Source organism: Gallus gallus, chromosome 14 (assembly GCF_016699485.2).
Source record: "Gallus gallus isolate bGalGal1 chromosome 14, bGalGal1.mat.broiler.GRCg7b, whole genome shotgun sequence".
In the NCBI taxonomy this organism is placed as follows: Eukaryota; Metazoa; Chordata; class Aves; order Galliformes; family Phasianidae; genus Gallus; species Gallus gallus.
In genome coordinates, this window is record NC_052545.1 from 6,453,327 (window position 1) to 6,474,433 (window position 21,107).

At 61.9% G+C, this 21,107-nt stretch overlaps 1 protein-coding gene across 2 annotated transcripts in view; it reads right to left on the bottom strand.

Annotated features, from left to right (window-relative positions):
- CASKIN1 (CASK interacting protein 1) overlaps window positions 1-21,107 on the bottom strand; it is a 30,596-nt gene that overhangs the window by 3,666 nt on the left and 5,823 nt on the right. Inside the window, exons 2-19 of one of the 2 annotated variants that reach the window (XM_015294456.4) lie at window positions 13,523-13,574; window positions 11,781-11,878; window positions 11,401-11,546; window positions 11,196-11,291; window positions 10,817-10,947; window positions 10,630-10,738; window positions 10,326-10,434; window positions 10,118-10,212; window positions 9,919-10,036; window positions 8,364-8,579; window positions 6,442-6,549; window positions 6,215-6,333; window positions 5,122-5,209; window positions 3,423-3,520; window positions 2,990-3,100; window positions 2,814-2,915; window positions 2,252-2,390; window positions 75-2,177 (exon numbers count right to left, since the gene is read on the bottom strand). In XM_015294456.4, coding sequence (XP_015149942.2) covers window positions 75-2,177; window positions 2,252-2,390; window positions 2,814-2,915; window positions 2,990-3,100; window positions 3,423-3,520; window positions 5,122-5,209; window positions 6,215-6,333; window positions 6,442-6,549; window positions 8,364-8,579; window positions 9,919-10,036; window positions 10,118-10,212; window positions 10,326-10,434; window positions 10,630-10,738; window positions 10,817-10,947; window positions 11,196-11,291; window positions 11,401-11,546; window positions 11,781-11,878; window positions 13,523-13,574 — 4,038 coding nt within the window. The remainder of the gene's footprint in view (window positions 1-74; window positions 2,178-2,251; window positions 2,391-2,813; window positions 2,916-2,989; window positions 3,101-3,422; window positions 3,521-5,121; window positions 5,210-6,214; window positions 6,334-6,441; window positions 6,550-8,363; window positions 8,580-9,918; window positions 10,037-10,117; window positions 10,213-10,325; window positions 10,435-10,629; window positions 10,739-10,816; window positions 10,948-11,195; window positions 11,292-11,400; window positions 11,547-11,780; window positions 11,879-13,522; window positions 13,575-21,107) is intronic. The other variant, XM_015294458.4, reaches the window with a different exon arrangement.

Genomic DNA, 21,107 nt, shown 5'->3' on the forward strand with positions numbered 1-21,107 from the left:
ATGGTTGCAGTGACGGTGCAGTGCCCCAAGGGGCACCCCACAACCAACCATCCCCAATGCCCATGGGCACTTACCTGGGCTGCCTGGGCTTGGGACGGGCATCTTTTTGGGGATGGGCACTGGTGGCCCAGGGACCTTCTGCGCTGGCTGCGTCAGCACGGGCTTGGGGGACACCGGCGGCTTGAAGGGTTTTTTGGGCTCGGCAGACGGTGGGGTGAAGTCAGGGCCATCGGGACGGGTGGCAGGCGGTGGGGTTGGGGGTGTCTCAGCTCCACTCAGCTCTGAGGCCGGCCGCCGCTTGACAGTGCCGGTGCCATTCTGGTAGACAACAAGAGGGGCTTGCTCCAGCGCTGGCTCTTTGTCCTTGGCCTTGGGCCGGCGTTTGACAGTGTCAGACTCAGTGAGGATGAAGCGGACGCTGTCCTGCTGGCTCTGCCGGGCACGGATGCGCCTCTTGAGTGTGGCGCTGGCCTCCACCTTGGCCAGGTCCCCGTGGCGGTGCGCTGGGGACAGCCCTTCACCTGCCTCTACCCGGGCCGGTCCCAGGGCACGTGGTCGCTGCTTGATGGTGAGGTTGCCCTCCTCAGCGAAGGGGATGGTGTCTGGAGAGCCACCACGCTCAGCCCGCAGACGCTCGCTGGGGCCATCAGCGCCTGTCTCGGAGCGCACACTGTCGGCACGCTCACGGCGTGCAGCTGCCACCAGCCCGGTGACAGGGCCGCTGATGGTCCGGCGCCGGTTCACAACCTCCCCATCCAGCCCAATGGCCTCCTTGTGCTTGACGGTAGCCAGGACGGTGGCCACACGGGCACGCTCAGGGCTGCCCGGGGGGGCTCCCGGCTGCAGGTAGTATCCATCAGGCCCCTTGCCAGGCACACCAGCTCCAGGTGGCTTTTGCAGGGCTAGTGCCCGTGCCCCACCACCAATGGAGGACATCTCCAGCATGGCTGCAATGCTGCGCACGCTGCCAGCACTGCCCGTGTCCACACTGCCACCCAGATCGCTGGCACGCCGCTGCTCCTGGCGGCTCTCCCCCTCGGTGCCAGGGGTTCCGGCAGCCACCTCACCTTCACCGTCCTTGGGGAAGTCCTCGGCCATGCCAGCGCTGGAGATGGCAGAGCTGGAGCGCTTGGGTGGTGGTGGCGGGGGGCCCTTCTTCTTGGGGCGGATGGCAAAGGACTGGCTGCGGTTGACATTCTTGTCACCACCGGCAGGTGCCCGCACTGAGTGGCTGCGCCCCACACGCCGCTGCACGGTGGCATAAGGCCCTGCGTCGGGCACCAGCAGCTCGTCCCGCTCCTGCTCGCTGTCGGAGGCGGCGTAGCGGTTCAGGCTGTGTGCCCGCTTCTTCGGCCTCCCCGGCTCCTCCTCACCCTCGCCTGCTGGTGGTAGGCACAGCACCGGCACTGAGACGGGCAGGACCGGCACCCCCGGGGGGACACCCTCACCATCGGTGGGCTGCGGAAGGACGTAGGCAAAACCACGGTGCGTGGGTGACTGGGGCAGGGAGCGGGGTGATGCGGGGCGCTCACCCGGCGGCAGCAGCTGTGGAGTGGGCTTCACCTTGGCAGTGGCGTGGGGTGCCGATGGGCCCTGCGGGGAGGGTGGACGTGGCTTGCCGGGGGTCTGCGGTGGTGTCAGGTGCCCGGCAGCAGGCGGGAAGGGCTGCCGGGGTTTGCCGGGCACTGGTGGAACACTGGCACGCTTGATAGAGTGGCCGTGCCGTGGCTGGCGAAGCTCCTTGGTCGGTGGCACAGGGGGACCCTCAGGGGTCCCCTCTGCCAGGTACTCCTGGCTCTTGGAGATGGCGGTGCTGGCAGGGGCACGGGGCCCATCGCCCAGCAGCTCCTGTGAGCTGCTCATCTGCCTGGTGCGGCCGCCCAGTGCTGGTGGCGATCGGTAGCCAGGGGCTGCAGGGTTGGCTGGCTTCTCGGGAGCCTCCTCAGGGCCTTCACCTGTCATGGCCACCTGCAGCTCGCTGCTGAGCTCACTGTCCTGGAACGTTGTCATCTTGGGTGACTGGCACTCGGGTGGCTCAGGTGGTGGGGACTCAATGGCCAGCACCTCTGGGCATGCCGCCGCCTTCCTCTTCAGTGTGCCCGGCTCATACTTGCCCAGCTCGGCCCGCTGCAGCTCTGCCAGCTTCTTCACTGCCAGCATCAGCTTCTTCTGGTGGCCTGGGGATGGCACATAGCATCAGTGTCAGCCAAAGAACCACGGGCCACCGCAGTGCTGTGTCACGGGACCTTACCCAGCTTGGTGATGCCGATCTCCTGCAGGTCTTCCCAGGTGATGTCAGTGATGAAGTCGATGTTCTCGTAGCCGTTCTCCACCAGCACCTTGTAGTACTGGGACAGGCCAATCATGGAGAGCCACAGCGCCAGGTTGGCCTGGGGGCATGGGACACTGCTCAGCACCAGGTGGCACTGCATGCAGTGACACTGCCGCACGTGTCACTGCACTCGCCAGGGAGGGCCCAGGGGACTCTGTACCTCTGTGCTCCAAGCACCCCTTACTGTGGTCCAGCTGATGGGACAACATCAAGGCACAGACAGCATCACATCCATGTGGTGACAGCTGTCATTGGCCTGATGGTTCCCAGGCTTTCAGCAGGGGACATGCTTCAGGTCCCCGGGCCACCAGTGCCCATCCCCAGCTTCAGGACCATGGGATGTGAGCTCCATCTGGGAGCAGTGAGCCAGTTCCCACCGACATCCCCCCTGTGACAGCCCTCCCTGGATGGAACCTGCTGCAGGGCTCCCAGCACTGCTCTGGATGTGGCACCACGGCACCTAGCCCCACGCAGCCCTTACCGGCTTGTACTCGGGCAGCCACTCGGGGATGTTGAGATTATTGATCTCAGAGGCGATCTTCTTCCTGTGCCCTGGCTTGGTGACACCAATGGCCGTGAGGTCCTGAGGGAGAGAGGAGAATCAGGATTGCTTTCCACGAGCAGGTGGTAGTCCCAGGGCTGCCCTCATGGCCTCACCTCTGGTGTCATCCGGCTGATGGTGGTGATGTCGTAGCCGGCGTTGATGAAGTTGGGTGCATAGAGCTGCAGCTGGAACTTGCACAGCCACTGGTACACAGCCTCTGAGCTCTAGAATGAGAAAGGTGGTGTAGCTCCCTTGGCACAGGGATCTGTTGCTCTGTCCTTGTCACAGCCCTATGGGCTGTCCAGCTGCACGCTGGCCTGAGCTCAGTCAGCACTGCAGAAGGGCCACGAAGCCCCTTGGCTTGGGCATCCCATGGGCATGGCATCATGGCCAGCACCAGAACCACCACTCAGCCATGCCAGCACAGGTGGCTGTGGCACAGTTCTGCCCACAATTGTGGGTGAGGGGGTGGCTGTGCCTATGCCCCCCATCATTGTGCACTCTGCAGGTATCCTCAGTGGGTATCACTCAGTGCTCCCTGCTCACCTTCCCCTCTGATGGTGGCTCCATCTTCTTCAGCTGCTGCTCGGCAGGCGGCTGGGGGGCATAGGGGGAGCTGGCCACACTCTGCGACCGCGACGAGCCTGCTGGGGGGCAGCAGTCAGTGAGGATGGGACCATGGGGCTGCAGAGCCTCATGGTGCTGGGATCTTGGTCAGGCCCTCCTCAGTGCATCCCTGTGCTACAGCCCCCAGACTCTGGCTGTGCAAGGCGGGGAGCAGAACCCCTGCCAGGGGCAACAAGGCTAGGATAGGCAGAGGAGAGCAACATCCAACCCCATGCAGCGGGGTGCCCTTACCTGGGCTGTGCTCCCTGGGACAGTGCCAGCCCTGTGCTGCTGGTGCCCAGTAAGGCCAGCAGGCTGTCCCCAGGCTCACAGAGAAGGCTGTGCTGGCACAGAGCTCTGCAGGGTACCACGGTCTCCCTGGCCCCCATGCCATCATGCTCATAGCTCCTACAGACCGTGGCATCATTGGAGCATTAAGAGGATGGTGCTCACCTGGGGTAGCCAAGAGGAGGCTGAGGGCCAGAATATTTTCATGGGCCCAGCAGGAGGCAGACCCCTCCCCAGAGCTGCTTTCTTTGTCTGCCCACGTGCCCCAGGCAGCAGCCTGAGGTCCTGCTGCCCAGAGCCATCTGTGCCCACTCCTCCGGCCGTGCCACTGACACAGGGCTGGGCTCAGCCTCGCAGCAGCCCGGAGACCCAGCAAACTGCCACTAGCTGCCCTGTCCCCCCACACTCCCCATAGGCACCCAGACACCCCTTGACTTCAGGATGTGGCCTTCAGCAGCCTGGGGGTGACAAGGGTTGCCCAGAAATTTCAGCCTCGTATTTCTAATCCAGATCAACAAGAGCATTCCCTTCCCCCTGCTGGTAAGTGCATCCTCCTTATATGTAACTGCACGCTGTGTGAGCATTTTCCTGTGTGTGTGTATGTGTGTGCAAGCGCATGCATGCATCCCTCTGGCACCTGTATCTTATTTGTGCCTGCATCCTCCTTGCATGCGTGTGTGTGTGTGTGCGCACTACCTCCCACCCAATTCGTGTGCATCCCCCAGGCGCGCACATCCCCCCGCTGTCTGCATCTCACTCGCGTGGGCACCTTCTCACATGTGCCTCCCTCTGCCATGTGCCTCCTCACCACATCCATCTCCCACTCATGTGGGCACCTTCCACATCTGTGCACTCCCTCCCTAATACCTGCACTCCCCCAGCATGCACACCGCCCCCATCAACGCCTGTACCCCCCTATGTGTGCACCTCCCCCCTGCAGCCTGGGCACCCCCCGGCACGCACACCAGGCACGCGAGCATCGTCCTCCTGCGTCCCCCACGTGCCTCCCCCGCGGCGTGGGCACCCCCGGCCCGGCAGCCCCCGGCCGAGCCCCCGGGCGGCGAGACAGCGGCAGAGGGGGGGGCTGGGGAGGGGAAGGGGCCGGGGAGCGCTCTCGCCCCACCGCCCACCCACGCCCCCCCCCCCCTCCCCGCGGTGCCCCCACTAACCGAGGCAGGAGAAGGCCTGGCAGCAGCCGAAAGGCGAGAGAGTCATTTTTTACCCACACGTTTTCTTCTTTTGCGCCGGGTGCCGCGGCAATAAAAAAAAAGACAAATCACTCAGCCCACGGCAAGCCCGCGGCGGGGCCAGGGCTCCTCCTGCTCCCAGCAGCCGGGCCGGCAGCACGCACCTGCGGGGATGTCCTGCGCCTTGGCCGGCCCATCGCCCACGGCAGCATCTTGCGCAGAAGCCTTCTGGGAAAGGACCGTTGCCAGCAGCTGAAAAACACCCCGAGAAGGGGGGAGAGCAGGCGGCAGTGAGGCGAGCAGGGAACCGGGGGGTGCGCGGCAGGCGCTGCGGTGCTGCAGGGAGGAGCGCGGCGGATCTGGGTTGCGGAGGGGAGAGCAGCGCTCGCAGCACATATGGTGCTCGCGGGTGGTGGGAGCCTGCGGCACCGCGGCACCCCGAATACAGCCTGGCGCACGCCAGAGAGGGCTGCCAGCACGGCCTCCCCTGCACGGTACAGCCATGGTGGCCATCAGCACGGTGCCTAGCATGGAGGGCGCACACTGGGCTCAGTGCCCAGCCAGCCACAGCATCCTGTCTGCAGGGAGGTGGGCTCGTGGGGCTCCTCGGGATGGGTTGGCATGGGCAGGGGCTGAGGTGCACGGAGTGCAGGGGGCAGCGAGCAGTGTGTAGTGTGCAATGAGTGGTGGGCAACGTACCGTGCAGAGAGCGCAGCGTGCGGTGTGCTGTGTGCGTCGCGCAATGTGCAGTGGGCGCTGCACGGTGCAGAATGTGCATCACGCAGTATAATGTGCAGTGTGCGGTGGGTACTGCATCCCATGCAGAGGGCAGTGTGTGGGCAGCAGCGTGCACTGGGCAGTAGCACGCAGCGAGCAGATGGCAGCGTGCAGCGCGTAGCTGCAGTGAGCCGCGTGCAGATGGTGGCGTGCAGTGTGCGGTGCAGTGTGCGGTGCAGATGCATCCTCAGAGAGGCAGCAGAGATGCACAGCTCGGGCCTTGGCCAGATGCTGCACAGGTACTGGGGGCTGAGCTCAGCGAGCAGCCAGCATGGGGGTGGGAGAGGGTGGCAGGATGGTGACAACCATGGTCTGTGGCGCACTGGATGCCAGCAGAACCTTGCAGCACCAGGTAGAGCAATAATCTCAGCAGGGACCCTGCTCAGGATGGGGTCACAGCTGCCAAAGGAGCAAAGTCCCACCACGAGCCAGTGCCGATGCCAGAGCCATGTGTCACTGTGTGCCGGTGCACGGCCTTACCTTGACGCCCTCGGAGCCAGCATGCAGGGCATGCGCCCCGCTGCCCGTGCTCTGCCCACTCCCTGAGCTGCGGGCTGAGGCCACGCTGCCTGTGCTACCCAGGCTGCTGCGGTCACCACCTGCATAGGGAGAAGAGATGCCATCAGGGCTCTGTGTCCAGGCACGGGGACACCGCGGTGCTGCAATGCGTGCTGCCCCAGGGACAGGGAGGGAAATGCCCACTGTACCTGTGAAAGGTTTCCGCAGCACCCAGATCTCCTCAGTGGGTGCGGGTGCAGCCGATCCACCCTGCGATGGTGAAAGGTGGGACGGGCTCATGTCGGCCCCGCGGGACCCTTGGTGGCAGAGCAGAGAGAGCAGCGTCAGGCAGGTGTGACCCGGCACAGGGGCCTCGCAGCAGTGTGGCACAGGGAGAGGTGAGCCCTGGCCCCGGGCCCATAACCACCGTATGCAGGGGAAAAAAAAAAACAGTCAAGGGTTTTGGGGATGCCAACGCTGTCCTTCGGTCCTGTCCTCAAGCAGCCGGCACGGAGTGACCATGTGCACATGGCCAGAGCCAGGGCCCCGTCCTGCCAGGCACCAACCAAGGACAGATCCACTGCAGGAGTTAGGGAACAGGGACCACGTTGTCCCCACGCGTAGCAGGATGGGGACACGACCCACTGCTGGGGACAGGAGGCAGCAAGGTGGACTCAGGCAGTCACGACCACAGCCCCCACCCCACTGTCCCCAGCTGAGGCAGCAAGGCTGTCCCCATGTGGCCACCTGCACCCTTGTGGGGATGCTGCAGGACCAGGCACCAGGGTGCTGTGCTCCCCAGGGTGCCCTACAGCAGTAGGTGACACGGGGGTGACCCAGCTGCAGTAATGAGACCCAGCCCCATGCACTCCAACCCACTCCAGAAGTGTAGCTCCATCAATGCGCTCCTCCATTGCTCCCTCCAGCCCCACTGGGTCCGGGTCACACTGAGCAGAGCTGGAGATGCCCAGCACGGCAGCACACGTACCAACCCCCTGCAGTGAGGCTGAGGCGTAAAACAGCATCGCGTGGTGATGGAGAGCGGCCCTGTGCTGGAGCTGTGCCCAAGCTGCACCCCAGTGCCACTGCAGATATTTTTATTCATGAGACCACTTGCCCAGCTCCCAGTCGGGCTGGAGCACAGGGCAGATGGTGCAAGGTGATAAATTCACGGTAGGAACGTGAGCAGGAAGCTGACAGCCACGGCGCTCTTGGGTTGAGATGTGCCCACTGTGCGTGCTGTGGCCGCAGAGAGCTGGGGCTCAGTGCCACCCACTGCGAGAGAAAACCTCATGGAGCAGTACTGCATCCCCATCCTCATCACACTGTGGGCCCAGGCATGGCCCAGTGCTCCTCCAACACACCACGTGTGCCTCACATTGTACAAGCACCCCCAGCCCCAAACAGCTGGCAGAAGCCCTCGAGGGCATGACACAGTGTGCCAGCACAGAGGTTACAGCCGTGAGAACCCCCGGCTCCATATCTGCTCCCCAGTCACCATCACCAGCACCCACAGCAGCAGTGCCCGTCACCCGCCTGTGCCACAGAGACAGTCCCAAGGATGGAGCTGGGCACTGTCTGTGGGGATCCAGCCCTGACAGCACCCCCAGGCAGTGCCAGCCCCGCTCTGAATGCACAGCCCCAGCCCTGTGGGTGCTGGACACCCCAGGAGGGGATGCTACAAGGGCAGGGGCTCCTCGCTCCTGCTGTTCCCTCCCAACCTGGCACCAGGAGGCTGCAGAGTGTTTTTGGGGGTGGATGCTGCGGGTGGGATAGCACAGGATGGGCACAGTGCACACGGTCAGGGGCTCAGCGCCGCCTCCAGAGCTGCCCGCATGGCCAGGGATACCAGGGATGGAATGTGGCTGCAGCAGGGTGACAGCAGCACTGCAAGGAGAGGGCAGCAGAGGGGCCGCTCTGCATGCACGCGTGCACACAGCCGCACGCAGCCGCGCACGCATGCACACACACACGCATGCACACATCTGCATGCACGCGCACCAGCACACGCCCTGCAAACACACGGCAGGCACCAAGGCACGGGGAAGAGAAGCCGAGCGGATAGAAAAGAATAGATACACACTTCAAAAGAAAGAAATCCATCGAGAGAATGAAGCGAGCGGTGAACTACCTTGTCCGTAACGCGGCTCGTCGGCACTGCTAGGGGAGAGCCTGTGATAGCCAAAGGAACTGAAAAGAGTCTGATGGGAATGTGGTGGTGGAGGTGGAGGTGGAGGCAGGGAATGGAACGGATGGGACGAGGCGTCACCGTTTAGCACAGCAGCCCCGTAAGCCGGGAGCGGGATCTTTTGGTACTGTTGGGGGATTGTTACAGTCTCCCATGAACCTGATAATAAAACATAACAAGAGACAAAATGAAAAGAATCAAAATAACAGAGACATGTTCAGCACCACCACCAAAAAAAAAAAAAAAAGAAAAAAAAGAAAAGAAGAAATAAAAAGAAAAAAAGAACGAACGAAAGGAAGAAAGAAAAAGAAAATAAAAAAGCTGCTAACAAAATAAGCAACCAAGAGAGACTTGGAGGAGGCGGAACCGAGACCCAACTGAGAAGGAGCCGAGCCACGAAGCAGCAGCAGAACTCGGTGCACAGCACAAGGCAGGGCACGACCCATGGGCACAGCCTGCAGACTCCCCACTGCCCCACGCCTGGCACTGGGGAACACCGAGTCCCCATGGGGCTCCCAGGACGCCACGTGCCCTGCTGCAGGAGTGGGGCTGCAAGGGCAGCACTGCTGTGCCAAGCCCTGGAGTAGCCCTCGTGCCCTGTGGGGCTGTGCTCCTGGGGCTGCCACGAATCCTACACCCTGGAAACACCACTGCAACACAGCCCAGGAGACACAGGCCTCATCCCTGCCTCTGCAGCACCAGCACGCGACCTGCTGCCTGGCGAGGACGGATGTGCAGCTCAGTGCAGCCTGGCACAGCTCCACTCCCCTGGACCTCACTGAAACGCACAGCGGGGTGACGCGGGGCTGGGATCATGCAGCAGCAGTGGGCAGTGAGCTGGTCAATGCAGTGCCTTTGAGTGCATCACCTCGGTGCGGTGCCTGCACTGCCACACTGCTCCTGGCATTGGGCGCAGCCAAGGGCACCTCAGGGAACTGCGCACCCTGCGGGCATGGGATGGGGAAACACAGGGCAGGGAGTGGGTTCCTCTCCCTGATACGGTCCCTGGCCACGGGTAAGTCCTAGTGCGGCAGTGCCAGGTCCCTGGCACCAGTACCCAGCCCCATGTGCAGCTGCTGGGACTGTCCCTGGTTGCACACTGAGCACCATGTTCCCGAACCACCGTAACAGCCCACACCATCCCCATGCACAGACAAACACTGCCCACCCAACACTCCTGGGCTGCCGGCACTGACCCCTCTGCCCCCCCCCTCCCCCAGCACACACAACGAGGGCACTGACCCTTCACACAACTGGGGGCTCTGACCCCCATACAGCAGTGTGCCCACGTGGTGGAGGCGCACAACAGGGGCACTGACCCCACACACCATGTCCCCGTGCGGTGAGGACATCAACTTCACATGCACAATGGGGACGCTGCCCCTTGGTTCAGCAGTAGCACCGCACCCCCTGAGCCCACAGCCTGACAGAAGGGTCCCCAGGGCTGGGCTGCTCCTTGGGACACAGGTTTGGGAGGTAGAGGTGGGGAAGTATTTGCCTGTTCGCTTGCTTATGGCTTCCACGAGGCTGGAGGGGAAGTAGCCCACGCGGTCATTGCCGGTCCGATTGTCATGGATGCAGCCTTTCCAGCGCCCGTCCGCATGCTGCTCCAGCACCTGTAGGCATGGTGTGGGTCAGGACAGGGCTGTGCCCCCCACCCGCATTATGCCCCCCCAGCCCCAGGCAACCACACTCACGGTGATGACATCTCCAGCTTTCACATTGAGGCTGGTCAGGTCGTAGTTGTTGCAATAGTCCTTGACAGCCCGCACCTGCAGTGCAGCCGAGGCGTCTGCGGGAACAGAGGGCAGCGTTGGTGGGTGTCCAGTGCTGAGATCCCCCCCAGAGGCTCTCTGATGGAAACGTCCCACAGTTGGTCCCAAGGTGCCCACCCAGCTCCCTTACCCCGCAGCATCTGCTTGATCTCCTTGCTGGCCTGGCTGGTGGTGAACTGGTTGACGATGTCCAGAGCCGTCTGGTTGTACGTGTTCCGGACATGGGCATTGATTCCACTCTGCAATGGCATGGGAAGAGCTTGGGATGGCACACAGCTGGTTGGGACCCCTGGGGCCACCCCAAATGGAGGGAGTCGTGCTGCCAGGGGCACAGCTCGCTGCCCTAGGCCCCCCCACCAGGAGGTGCCATTCCAGTGGGGTCAAACCCGTCCTGCAGCCCTTCCCTGGGACAGCAGTGGTGGGGGGGGCCTTACATCCAGCAGGAGCCGCACCACGTCCGTCTTGCCACACAGGGCCGCCTCATGCAGTGCTGTGCCTGCCTTGGTTTGCCGGTTGATGTCGATGCCAGCTTGCAGCAGGAGCCTGTAGGTGCACGGAGTGGTCAGCAAAGGGCAGGATGGGACTGGTGCCGGCCCTCTCCCTGCACACTGGAGCACCCACCGGATGATGTCGATGTGTCCATTCTTGGCTGCCAGGTGCAGAGGGCTGGTGCCATTGGGGTCGGTGGTGTCCCCTGGCTTGGGCTCCAGCAGCGCCGCACACATGTTGCTGTTCAGGAGCAGTTGGACCACCTGGATCAGCAAACACAGACGGAGCAGGGCTGCAAAGACGGCTCAGCCGCCCTGAGATGGCCCCCTGAGACATGGGACAGGGGTGCCCTACACCTGGTCAGCCCGCAGGACACAAGAGCAGGAGATGCCCCTGCTGTAGTCCCTCCTCGCAGCTACCCCATGCCACCCTACAGGACCCTCCACCCCAAGGACCCCACCACTCACTTCCAGATCTGCCTTTCAGGGGGGCCCAGCTTGCAAGGACTTACCCCAACACGGCCAAACTCGCATGCCAAGTCCAGGGGCGTCTTGCCCGAATTGTCCATGATGCAGGGGTTGGACTGGTGCTGCAGGAGCATCTCGGACTGTGGGTGAGAGGGACCAGGTACGGTGAGCATAGGGTGTGAGCAGGGGCAGGGAGGGCATCACAGCCCCACCGCTGTCCCCTGTGCCCCACCACCAGTCCTGCTGTACCACGTCGTAGTGCCCGTGCTGTGCCGCCAGGTGCAGAGGGATCTGTCCTTCATCTGATGGGATGTTCACAGAGGAGCCTGCCTTCAGCACCATCTTCATGGGCTCCTTCTTGCCTTGCCAGGCTGCATAGTGCAAGGGCCGCATGCCTACAGGTGAGCAGGATGAGCAGCAGTGAGCCCTGCAGGGCACAGCGATGCTCCCGGGCAGAGACTGCAAAGGGCGCAGAGGGTGGGGGGGCATGGGGCAGGACCCCAGGAGGGATGTAGTCCCCATGTCATAGCAAAGGGCATCCTTCACTTCCCACCCCAGTGCACTCACAGCCAGGCACAGTGCTCTGCCCTGCACACCAGCCCCAGGGTGGCATGGCTGCAGGCACTTGCCTTTGTTATCCTTGATGTCCACCGCAGCCTGTGCCTCCAGCAGCAGCGAGATGAGCTCTGTGTTCCCGTTGAGTGCTGCATGGTGCAGGGCAGAGAACCTGGGGAATGGGTGCAGTGTCAGGAGGGGCTCAGGCACTGTCCCCGTGGGCTGTCCCCTCCAGCCTGCACCCACCGCAGCACCCAGGGCACCTACTCTGCCTCCTGCCAGCCCCCCCATGCATGCCTCTGCACTGTGCCCTTTGTGGGCACAAAGAGAAGGAGTTGCCATAGGGACCAGACTCCACCAATCCATATTATTTTGCTTTATTATCGTTATTTAGCATTTAGCCCTGGGAGCCCCAGGACTGGAGGTGAGAGGCTGGGCACCGCTTGGGAAGCGGCTGGCACCAGGGAACCCCTCCCCACTGACCCACTTCCCCCAGCCTGGCCCCAGCGGCGCGACCGTGGGCAGCAGCAGGGGGGGGACCAGGCTGCCAGATGGCCGCAGTGCCCCTGCCCTGTGCCGGGGGCTGGGGAAAGCCCCTCGTCCCACTGCACTCTGCTGCGCTCCCACCCGGTAGGTGCTGACCTACTTGCTTCTGGCAGCAGCATCCTCTGCAAGGCTGCACCCACCACCCCACTGCTCCGGGCAGCATCCCTGTCCCATTCTCACAGTCACCCCAGAGCCAACAAAGCATGGGATCTGCTGACCCTGAAGGCCCCATGACCAAACTGTGTGCAGTGAGGGGCAATCCTGCCACCCCTGCAATCACCGTGACCCCCCGCTGCACACAGCCGTGTCCCCCTGTCCCCGTTCGGCAGCACAGTATGGCACCGCAGCCCCACTGCCTGTGATTCCCCGTCTGCTCTCCGTCGGGCGCTGCGATGAGAGCAGACAGCTCGCTCAGGAGGCCGATCCCCAGCGTCTGCCTGGAAATGTCAGCGTTTTCCGCTCCAGCGCCCTGCTCAAATCGGCTCAAGATGGTGCAAATCACAACACCCCCCCTCCCCCGCCGCCCCTGGGCTGCCTAAGGGTCTTCTCCCATACACGGCAGGGAGATCTGCAGAGCTGTACAGTGCCCGGTGAGAGCATGGGGTCACCTGAGTACCAGCCTGGGAACCAGCAAATGCAGCAGAGATGGGGAAACTGAGGCACAGCACTGGGACAGCTGAACTGCTGCAGGGCTGCTCCTGCACACCCTGAGCCCATCAGGAGCCGCAGGCAGAGTGCAGGTTCTCCCTATACCACCCCAGCCCTCAGCAGGCCTTGCATAAAGGGGGGCTATGGGGTAACGCAGCCCCCGCCCTGCCCAAGCAGCCATGTGCCTGCCCTGGTGCTGCCCAGCATACCCACACACTGCTCACACACACAGCCATGCTTGCATGCGCACGCAATCTCAGATGCACATCTGCACGCTGGTGTGCACCCATGCACACAGACACGTGCCCATGTGCGGGCTGGCAGAGCTGATGAACCAGCAGGAAGCGGGAATGGGTGCTTCCAAAGCACCACCACCACTCAGAGCATGAGGGGCAGAGGCTGGCAGAGCAGGAGCACAGCACACCTGTGTCCTTCAGCCCTCATTTCCACTGCTATGCATAGCTGGTACACACAAAGCCACCTGCACATGTGTGGTCACGCTCATCTGCATTGCAGCCCAGCACACCTGCATGAGATCTCCCACTCACTGCACCTCACAGCATGCAAAGCCCATAGCATACACACTCAATAGCATGCACACCCCAAGCAGGGTTGCACTTACCCATCAGTGTCCTGGAAGTTGACGTTGACTCTCTTTGCTGATCCGAGGAGTTCTGAGAGAGAGGAAGAGCAGACAGCCCGTTAACCAGGAGGCAGAGGTGGCACAGCTGGGCACAGGGTGTGCTGGGGAGGGTGACACGGCTACTGGTGGGTTTTGCAACTTCTCCTGTAGGTTTTGCTGGCTACAGCCCAGGGCCAGATGTAGCATAGGGCTGTGTGGGGCTGCCCCAAGCTTGTGGGCCGCTGCAAGCAGGAGAATTGAGGTCTGGAAAGAAGGGTGGCCATGCACAGCATTTCAGGGCCAGGAAAAAGCTGCTCCTGCAAGCATCAAAATGCCCAAAGCAAATGGCGACGCAAGCTTCCCCCTGCTGGAGGCAGAGTGCTGCTCTGCCCACCACCACCTGCTGACAGCCCCACAGCTGACACGGGGTTTCTGTCCCATTCCCTTACCCACAGGACCCTACCGTGCCCCAAACCTCATGGTGCGGCCCTGCCTTCCTCTGTGCAGACCCCTCCTGACTCCAACCAAAGACGTGGGGGAATGAAGTCCCTTGCAGCAATCCAATTAACGCAGCAAGGAGGGATGGAGTGAGATTTACATGAGATTTATCCACAAATGCCAGTCAGGCTTTTCAGTGAAAGTGCTCTTCCTTGTAAGAGAGCAGGAACACAACAGAGCCATGGGGACGTGGGACACTTCTGAGCTCAGCTGTGGCACCATTCCTGGGGCCTCCAGAAGGAGGAGCGAGGCTAAAGGCCTGGCTGAGCTGCAGCCCTCAGGGGTGGGGGGGGCACAGCCCAGGGCTGCACAGCCAGGGGAGGAGGAGCGGTGACCCCAGACCACGGGGTGCCCACGTCACCCAGCTGCAGCCATCCCTGTGTGCAGTGCAGCAAGCAGGCAGCAGTGCATCCCTGTGCCTCTGGGAAATCATTCACTGAGTGTTGAGGAAGAGCAGATCAGCAGCTGCTCCTCTGCCTGGGAGCACAGCCAGGCAAGGTGCTGCAGCACGGGCACAGCCCTGCAAGGGGAGATTTCAGGTGGAGAAGGAGAGAGCACCATGGAGGAGCTGTTGGGTCCTCGCTCATGCTGCAGGCTGCAATACTTATCAGCACCTGAAAGCAATATTCAATTATACGACACAAAGAGCTGTGTCAGCACACCGGGCACAGAGGGATGCTCGCCAGGTGCAGGCAGCAAGCAGCTGCTGCTGGCCCACCACGGGGTCCGCACCTGCCAGTGGCTCAGAGTGGGGTCCCAGCCCCCCAGAGGCACCCTGCTCCATCACCAGGGTCTCTTGGCATCCACCAGCACACTTTAAGGGGTACAGAACTGGGGTTTGGGGGCCTGTACCCCCTTACCTGGAGCAGCATTGTGCTCTCAGCCTCTGCCCCATTCAATCACTGCAGCACAGGACAGGTCTCACCGCAACGCAGGTAAAGCCAGTGCTGAGCAGCCAGAGCCTCTCCTGGCACGTAAAGCCCTGATTGAATTTTAAATCCCAGTCCGTGTGGCGCAGACAGGGCCAGGCGCATGCAGATGAGGCACCTGGGGATGGGGACCAGGCAGTGCCATCCCTGCCCATAGCCAGCGCTGTGCACGGCACTGACCCACATGGGCCTCACAGCTTCATCCCAGCTACCTGACCCCTCCCTGTATGTCCCCTCCCTGCAGAGGGAGGGATATGCCTGGTGCATGGTACCAGGCGCTGGGAGAAGTTTCCCTCTGCCCACGCGGATGCTGCCAAGCTCTGCGTGCCCCCACTCCCTCCTGCGCTCCATCAGCCGCCAGACAGCCCAACAAGCCATACATTTGCTAACAACAGCGCAGCCCGGGGCCGATGGATGATAGATAAGGAAGATGGCTTCTGAATAGCAACAAATAGCAGCTCCCATCCATCAGGTTCACAGCATCTCCTCCTGGCACACAGCGTGACCAGGCAGCTGCAGGGTGGGCAGGGGCACCGCAGGGTCCCCATGGCATGGGGAGGGCCAGAGGCCCCCAGCACACCCTGGCCACACCGCTTGCCTTCTTCCCAAAAATCACACCATTAAAGCATGCCCTCCATGGCAGGGCAGCCCCTTTGCCCTGGCAGCCCACGCTCCTTAACACAGTGACAAAATCCTCCAGCAACAAATCCCCATTGGTGCAGCTGGACCCCAGGGATGTGGCAGCCTCACGTCCCATCCCGGTTGCAGCAGTCTCCAGCACCAGGGCTGAGTGGGTGCCCGCCATCCCAGGGCTGCTGCCAGGCTTCCCAACAAAGGTGCCATTCAGGGCTGGTGGAGAGGTGCCCAGGGCCGCTTCCGCTGCCCGCTGCTGCCCCAATGAGCTGCTCCCGGGAGAGGGGCCGAGCCGCCCTGAGAGATGCAAATCGCCGGCGGACAAAAGCAGTGGGCTGGCACACAACACTGGGTCCAGTCTTCAGCCCTGGCCCCAAGATGGGCCCCGCTCGCAGGACGGACAGATGGACAGACGGACGAGTGGCAGCAGGGCCTGCCCTCTCCCACAGGCTGCTCCCAGCGAGGGGCTTCCCCAGGGGATAGACACTGTGGGGTGCAGCAGTGATGCTAAGGTGACACTGATCCCCGTGCACCCGCTTTTGCAATCCCAGCTGGGATCGGCACAGGCTCATTTCCCAGCCAGCAGCTTCTAATTATCTCCTATTAAGACCCAAAGTGCCTTCTTTAAAACCAAATCAGGGACGCAGCTCCCCGAGGATGCAGCAACTCAGCCTCCAGCTGCAGGCATGGAGCAGCAGTGCTGCTGGCATGAGGGGCGGCTGCTATCACCGCCGTCCCCACCCAGCCCGGGTCTGCTGTGTCTGCATGCAGGGACATGCACAGTGACAGCCCTGTCCCCACACAGGGCAGTGCCACATGGTGCCCAAACTGCACCCCCAGCTTTGGCCAAACCTGTGCTGGCCGAATGCTGAATAAACCAGAGCAGAGAAACTCTTCTCTCTGCACCTGCAGAAGAGGCTGCCACTGCCAAAATCTGTTTAGCACTTCAATAAATGCTCGTGCCAAGTGCTTAGTCAGTGACTTCCAGCCGCGCAGCGGTTTGACTTTCGTTAAAGCTCTGGCAGCAGCGGAGCACCCGCCTCACCCTGGCGGGGCTGCAGCAAGCACAGACCCCAGCACGGCTCCTCAGCTTCAAAAAGGTGGGAGACAGCTCACACTGATGGGATAACATCCTCAGCTGGGCTACTGGAAATTGAAATGGCTGTCAGTGACCCTGGGAGGAGCAGTTGGGGGTGGTCCTGAAACTCCCACAGTGCAGCCCCAGGTGCTGCTGGCAGCCAGGTGCCCTCTGGCACAGGGATGGATTGCATGGATGATGGCTGGCACCCCTGCAGCCCCCACCATGGCCTCAGATGGCAGGAGCCAATGCAGCTCCATCTCCAATAAAGAACCAGCCCTGTGCCTGCACCAGGGCCCTTACCACACAAAGGCTCTGCAACAGCAGCAGGCAGGGCAGGCAGAGCACCACACCAGCTAGGAGCACCAAGGCTCCCCAGGGGCTGCAGGGAAAACCTTTGAGGGCACACGGCCCCATAGCCCTACAATTAAGCCCTTCCTGTAACGAAGGGCCATGCTTGACCAGTACAGATGCTGCACTGGCTCCCACTTGGAGATCCAGCCCACAGCACATCCTGGCACGGTGTAGGGCAGAGTGGTGCAAGGAGTTTAGCATCGCAGCTAGAGCGTGGCTGGGTGCTCGCTGCTGCAAGGGGCTCGGGGCAGGATGGGTGCCCCAGGAGCAGGACGGCACCCCCATACATGCTGCCAGATTTACAGCCTCAGACGTGGCACGGGATGCACAGACTGCTCAGAGGGGGCAAGACACAAGAGAGCTCATTAATGGCACAGAAGAACCAGGAAACTCCAACTAACGAGGGAGAGGAGAAGGAGCAGAGAGCGCTGCCAATTAAAAAGAGCGAACACAAAAGGCAATAGGCAGATGGGGAGGAGAGTGCAGCTCTGCACAGATGCTGAGCCTGCTGCCACCTGCGCAGCATCTCACCTGCACCCAAGCAGTGATGGGGAACACCGGGCACACACGAGCGCTCGGTGCTGCCCAGCAGCACACCATGTCCTTGGGACACCCATATGTCCCCACAGACTGTCCTGATGATGGATGTGCCATGCGGGAGCACAAAGCTCCCTGAGCCTGGCTCCCTGCACTCCCTCATTCTGTGGCCCAGCAGTTGATGTCTGTGCATCCTGCAGCAACGTGGGGACTTGATGATGTGGGGCAGGGCAGGACCCTATCAGCTCCAGGAGAAGGAACTGCACTGCTCCTGGGATCCAGCAACCCTAGCACGGCCGGACCGTCTCCAGCCAGAGATTGCTGTGCACGCAGAGAGACGCAGACATCTGCCATAGACACCGACTATAAACAGAGTCTGCTGCGTGTAAACACCGCCTCGGGGAGCTAATCCCAGCTACTACTCTCATAAATGCCTTTACTTAAATGACGGGATCACAGTAGCTAAATGTACGCTTGGATTCAGAGCCTGGCGCGCAGGAACCAACCCCATCCTCCCGCCCCACGCGCTCCTGCAGGGCAGGATATGGCGAGCACAGCACGAGCGGCTGCATGTGCAGGGCTGCGTTTGTAGGGTGAGCAATGCTGCCCAGCCCCAACACCTGGCCCCATGCCAACTGCACCCCAGTGCCACTGCTCTGGGCACCCCAGTGCTGCCTGCTCCCCCCAGGTTGCAATGGGGTGATCACAGCATGCCAGCTCGCAGGGAGCGAGCGTCTGCACTGAGCAGATGGCTCCAACCTGCACTACATCAACATCCATCTAATGAGGGGAAAGCTGGGCTGCCCCTCTGCCTCCCCGCCTCGATGGCCACTAATGAGTCTGGGATGACCCAGCGGGTGCCCATCGCTTCGTGTGCCCACTCCTTGCCCAGCCACATCTTGCCAGCACCACGTCCCCATCTGGAGAGCACGGCAGTGATTTCAGAGGGTGTGGGGGGATCCTGCAGCAACATCGCTGCGAGCTGCCAGATAAAGGAAGCATCCAAAATAGCTGCTCTTAATTATATCCTTGCTGACGAGTGCCACACAAACAACGGGCGCTGAAAGCTGGCGTTGCACGAGGAGCCCTGGCAAGAGCCGTCCAATTTGCTCTGTGTCACCGGGTCCCCACGGGCGTGCGCATGGGCAGAGTGTGCCGTTGTGCTTGTGGGGACCTCACGGAGGTGCCAGGACTGGGGCTGGTGAGGAGTGGGGAGGCTGTGCCCATAGGAGACTGCTCCTCACTGCTGTCCGACAGCAAAGCGCGTGTTCTCCTGCAGCCAAGGTCGTGCCAAGCACTGAGCCCCGCGCTATGCTGAGATGCTAATGAAGCCATTATCGTCTTCAGATCAATGTTGACGGTATAAATAATGCACTGGGAAGCTGGCGGACCGCTGGCGAGGCATGACTGTAGCAGGGCTACGTGGGAAGGGGTTGCCTGGGGCAAAGAGATGGTAGGGCTGGGATGGACCCATTGCAGCTGGGCGCTCGGTGCCCCTACAGCTGGATAACAACTGCCCTGCACAGCTGCACATCCACCATCTAACACAGCTGGGCAACAACTGCCCAACACAGATGGACACCCCAGCACCCACCACAACGAGACAGCTGCCAGTCACAGCTGGATGGACATCCATTGCACCACAGCTGGGTACCCACTGCCCATCACAAACTGTTCCCCAAGACCCTAGATTCTCCACCAACATGTCACCAATCCCACTCTCATCCCAGTACAGTGACACAGCTCAGGGACCACAGGGTGCAGGAGGGCTGCGGTGGCTGCAGCATGGCTCTCCCCCAGGGAAAAAGAGGCCCAGGGTGAGGCCGAGGGGCACTGTGGAGTTGTGGGCACTGATTGCTCCTGATGCCCCGGCCCTTGCGAGGAGCCTTCCCCAGGGAGCCAAGAAATCTGCACTTCAAAATCAATAGGCCGTGGCAGCCTGAGTCACGGTGCTGCAGCAGCGCAGGGCTGTCCCCTGGGGCCAGAATGAAGCAACTTAAATGCAGCTTTCAAGAGGCAGCGGGGACTCCTTTGTAATTTTTTTTTTTTTATATATATATAAAAAGGAAACTTTCCGAACCAAAGGGAGGAAGGACGGGCTGTCCCTCCAGGCTGCCAGGGATGGCACCAATGGGGGAGGACGGCACGCAGGGAGAGACGGGCGCTGAGGAGCGCGGGAGCACCAAGCACAGAGCCAAGGGCTGGGGCCAGATCCACCGCCTCGACCACAGCCCCCCACAAAACCCAACAAAACCCGGGTCCCTACATGAGACCCCATACTGCCCACCAGCACCAGGTTGTGCTCACCAGTGGCCCCACCAGCATCCCTGCTGCCACACATCACCGGGCCATATCCCCACCCGACCTCTGCCACGTGCCAGGAAGCCCGGCTGAGCCGCACACCGCGGTCACTCCCATTGCCCCCCAGCCACCCCACGAGGCTGCAGCCATAGGGACGGCGGCAGGGAGGTGGCACCGGCACTGCAGGAGCAGCACAGTGCTCAGCATCAGCAGCCCCACACCAGCAGCACACCCACCCCCAGCTCTGCTCAAATCCCTGCTGGTGCCGTTTTCATGGAGCCTTAATTGAAATCCATTCTCCCAGCTCCAGGGTGATGTTAAACAGGTAATTTTCAGTAATCACACCGGCTGGAAGGAGTTACCACCAACATGCCGAAGCTGCCGCGCGGCACGGGACTGGAGGGCACACACAGGTCATGGAGGAGGAGGCAGAGATGGGGAAGGCAGTGGCGCTGCATGGGACAGACACAGTCCTGCCTGGCCCCATCCATGTCCTCACAACTTCTCCCAGCCCCTCGCTCCCTTCCTAAGAGTGGGGAGCACTGGGAGACCTGCTAGGCTGCAGGAGGGGACTGGCAGCTTCGTGCACCTTAAAGCATCATTAACTAACGAGCAGTCACTTTCACCTGGCCTCCTATCATCCAGCTGTGGGCATCTCTGGGATGCAGTGGGGAGCTCCCTGTGCACACAGCAGCACCCATACTTGTGCATGCAGAGAGCACTGCTGCAGGGCCATGACTCGAGCTCCTAGACCACACACTGATACATCAGCCCGAGGGTCTGCACCAAACACAGCACCCACAGTGCCATCGTTTGTCCCTGTCCACTCATCACCACAGACAGCTCTATGCCCACCGCACAGCACGGGGACACGCAGCCGAGCTGCAGCAGGGGCACGCTGCTCTCAATCATCTCACAGCTCTGCAGGGCACAGGCAGGGCTCAAGAACCGCTCCCCAATACCCCCAGTGTCACCGTAACAACACATACTGCAGGGAGTCGGTTTGGGAGCTGGGGTGTGAGGGCTCAGTGAGAGAAACACAGAGCGTGTGAACGCTGGAGTGAAGAGAGCCAGAAGAAGAGCTGCTGCTGAGCAGCACGGAGCCGTGAGGAGCACGCCATAAACAGCCCAGCTGCAATGCAGGAGCCGGGCAGGTGCTGCTTTGTGCACGCCAGCAGCAGCGGAACAAGACCTCCATGGGCCTCGTGAGGAGGCGGTGCGAGCCGGGCCCCCGACAGCCACATCTGGAAGGGAT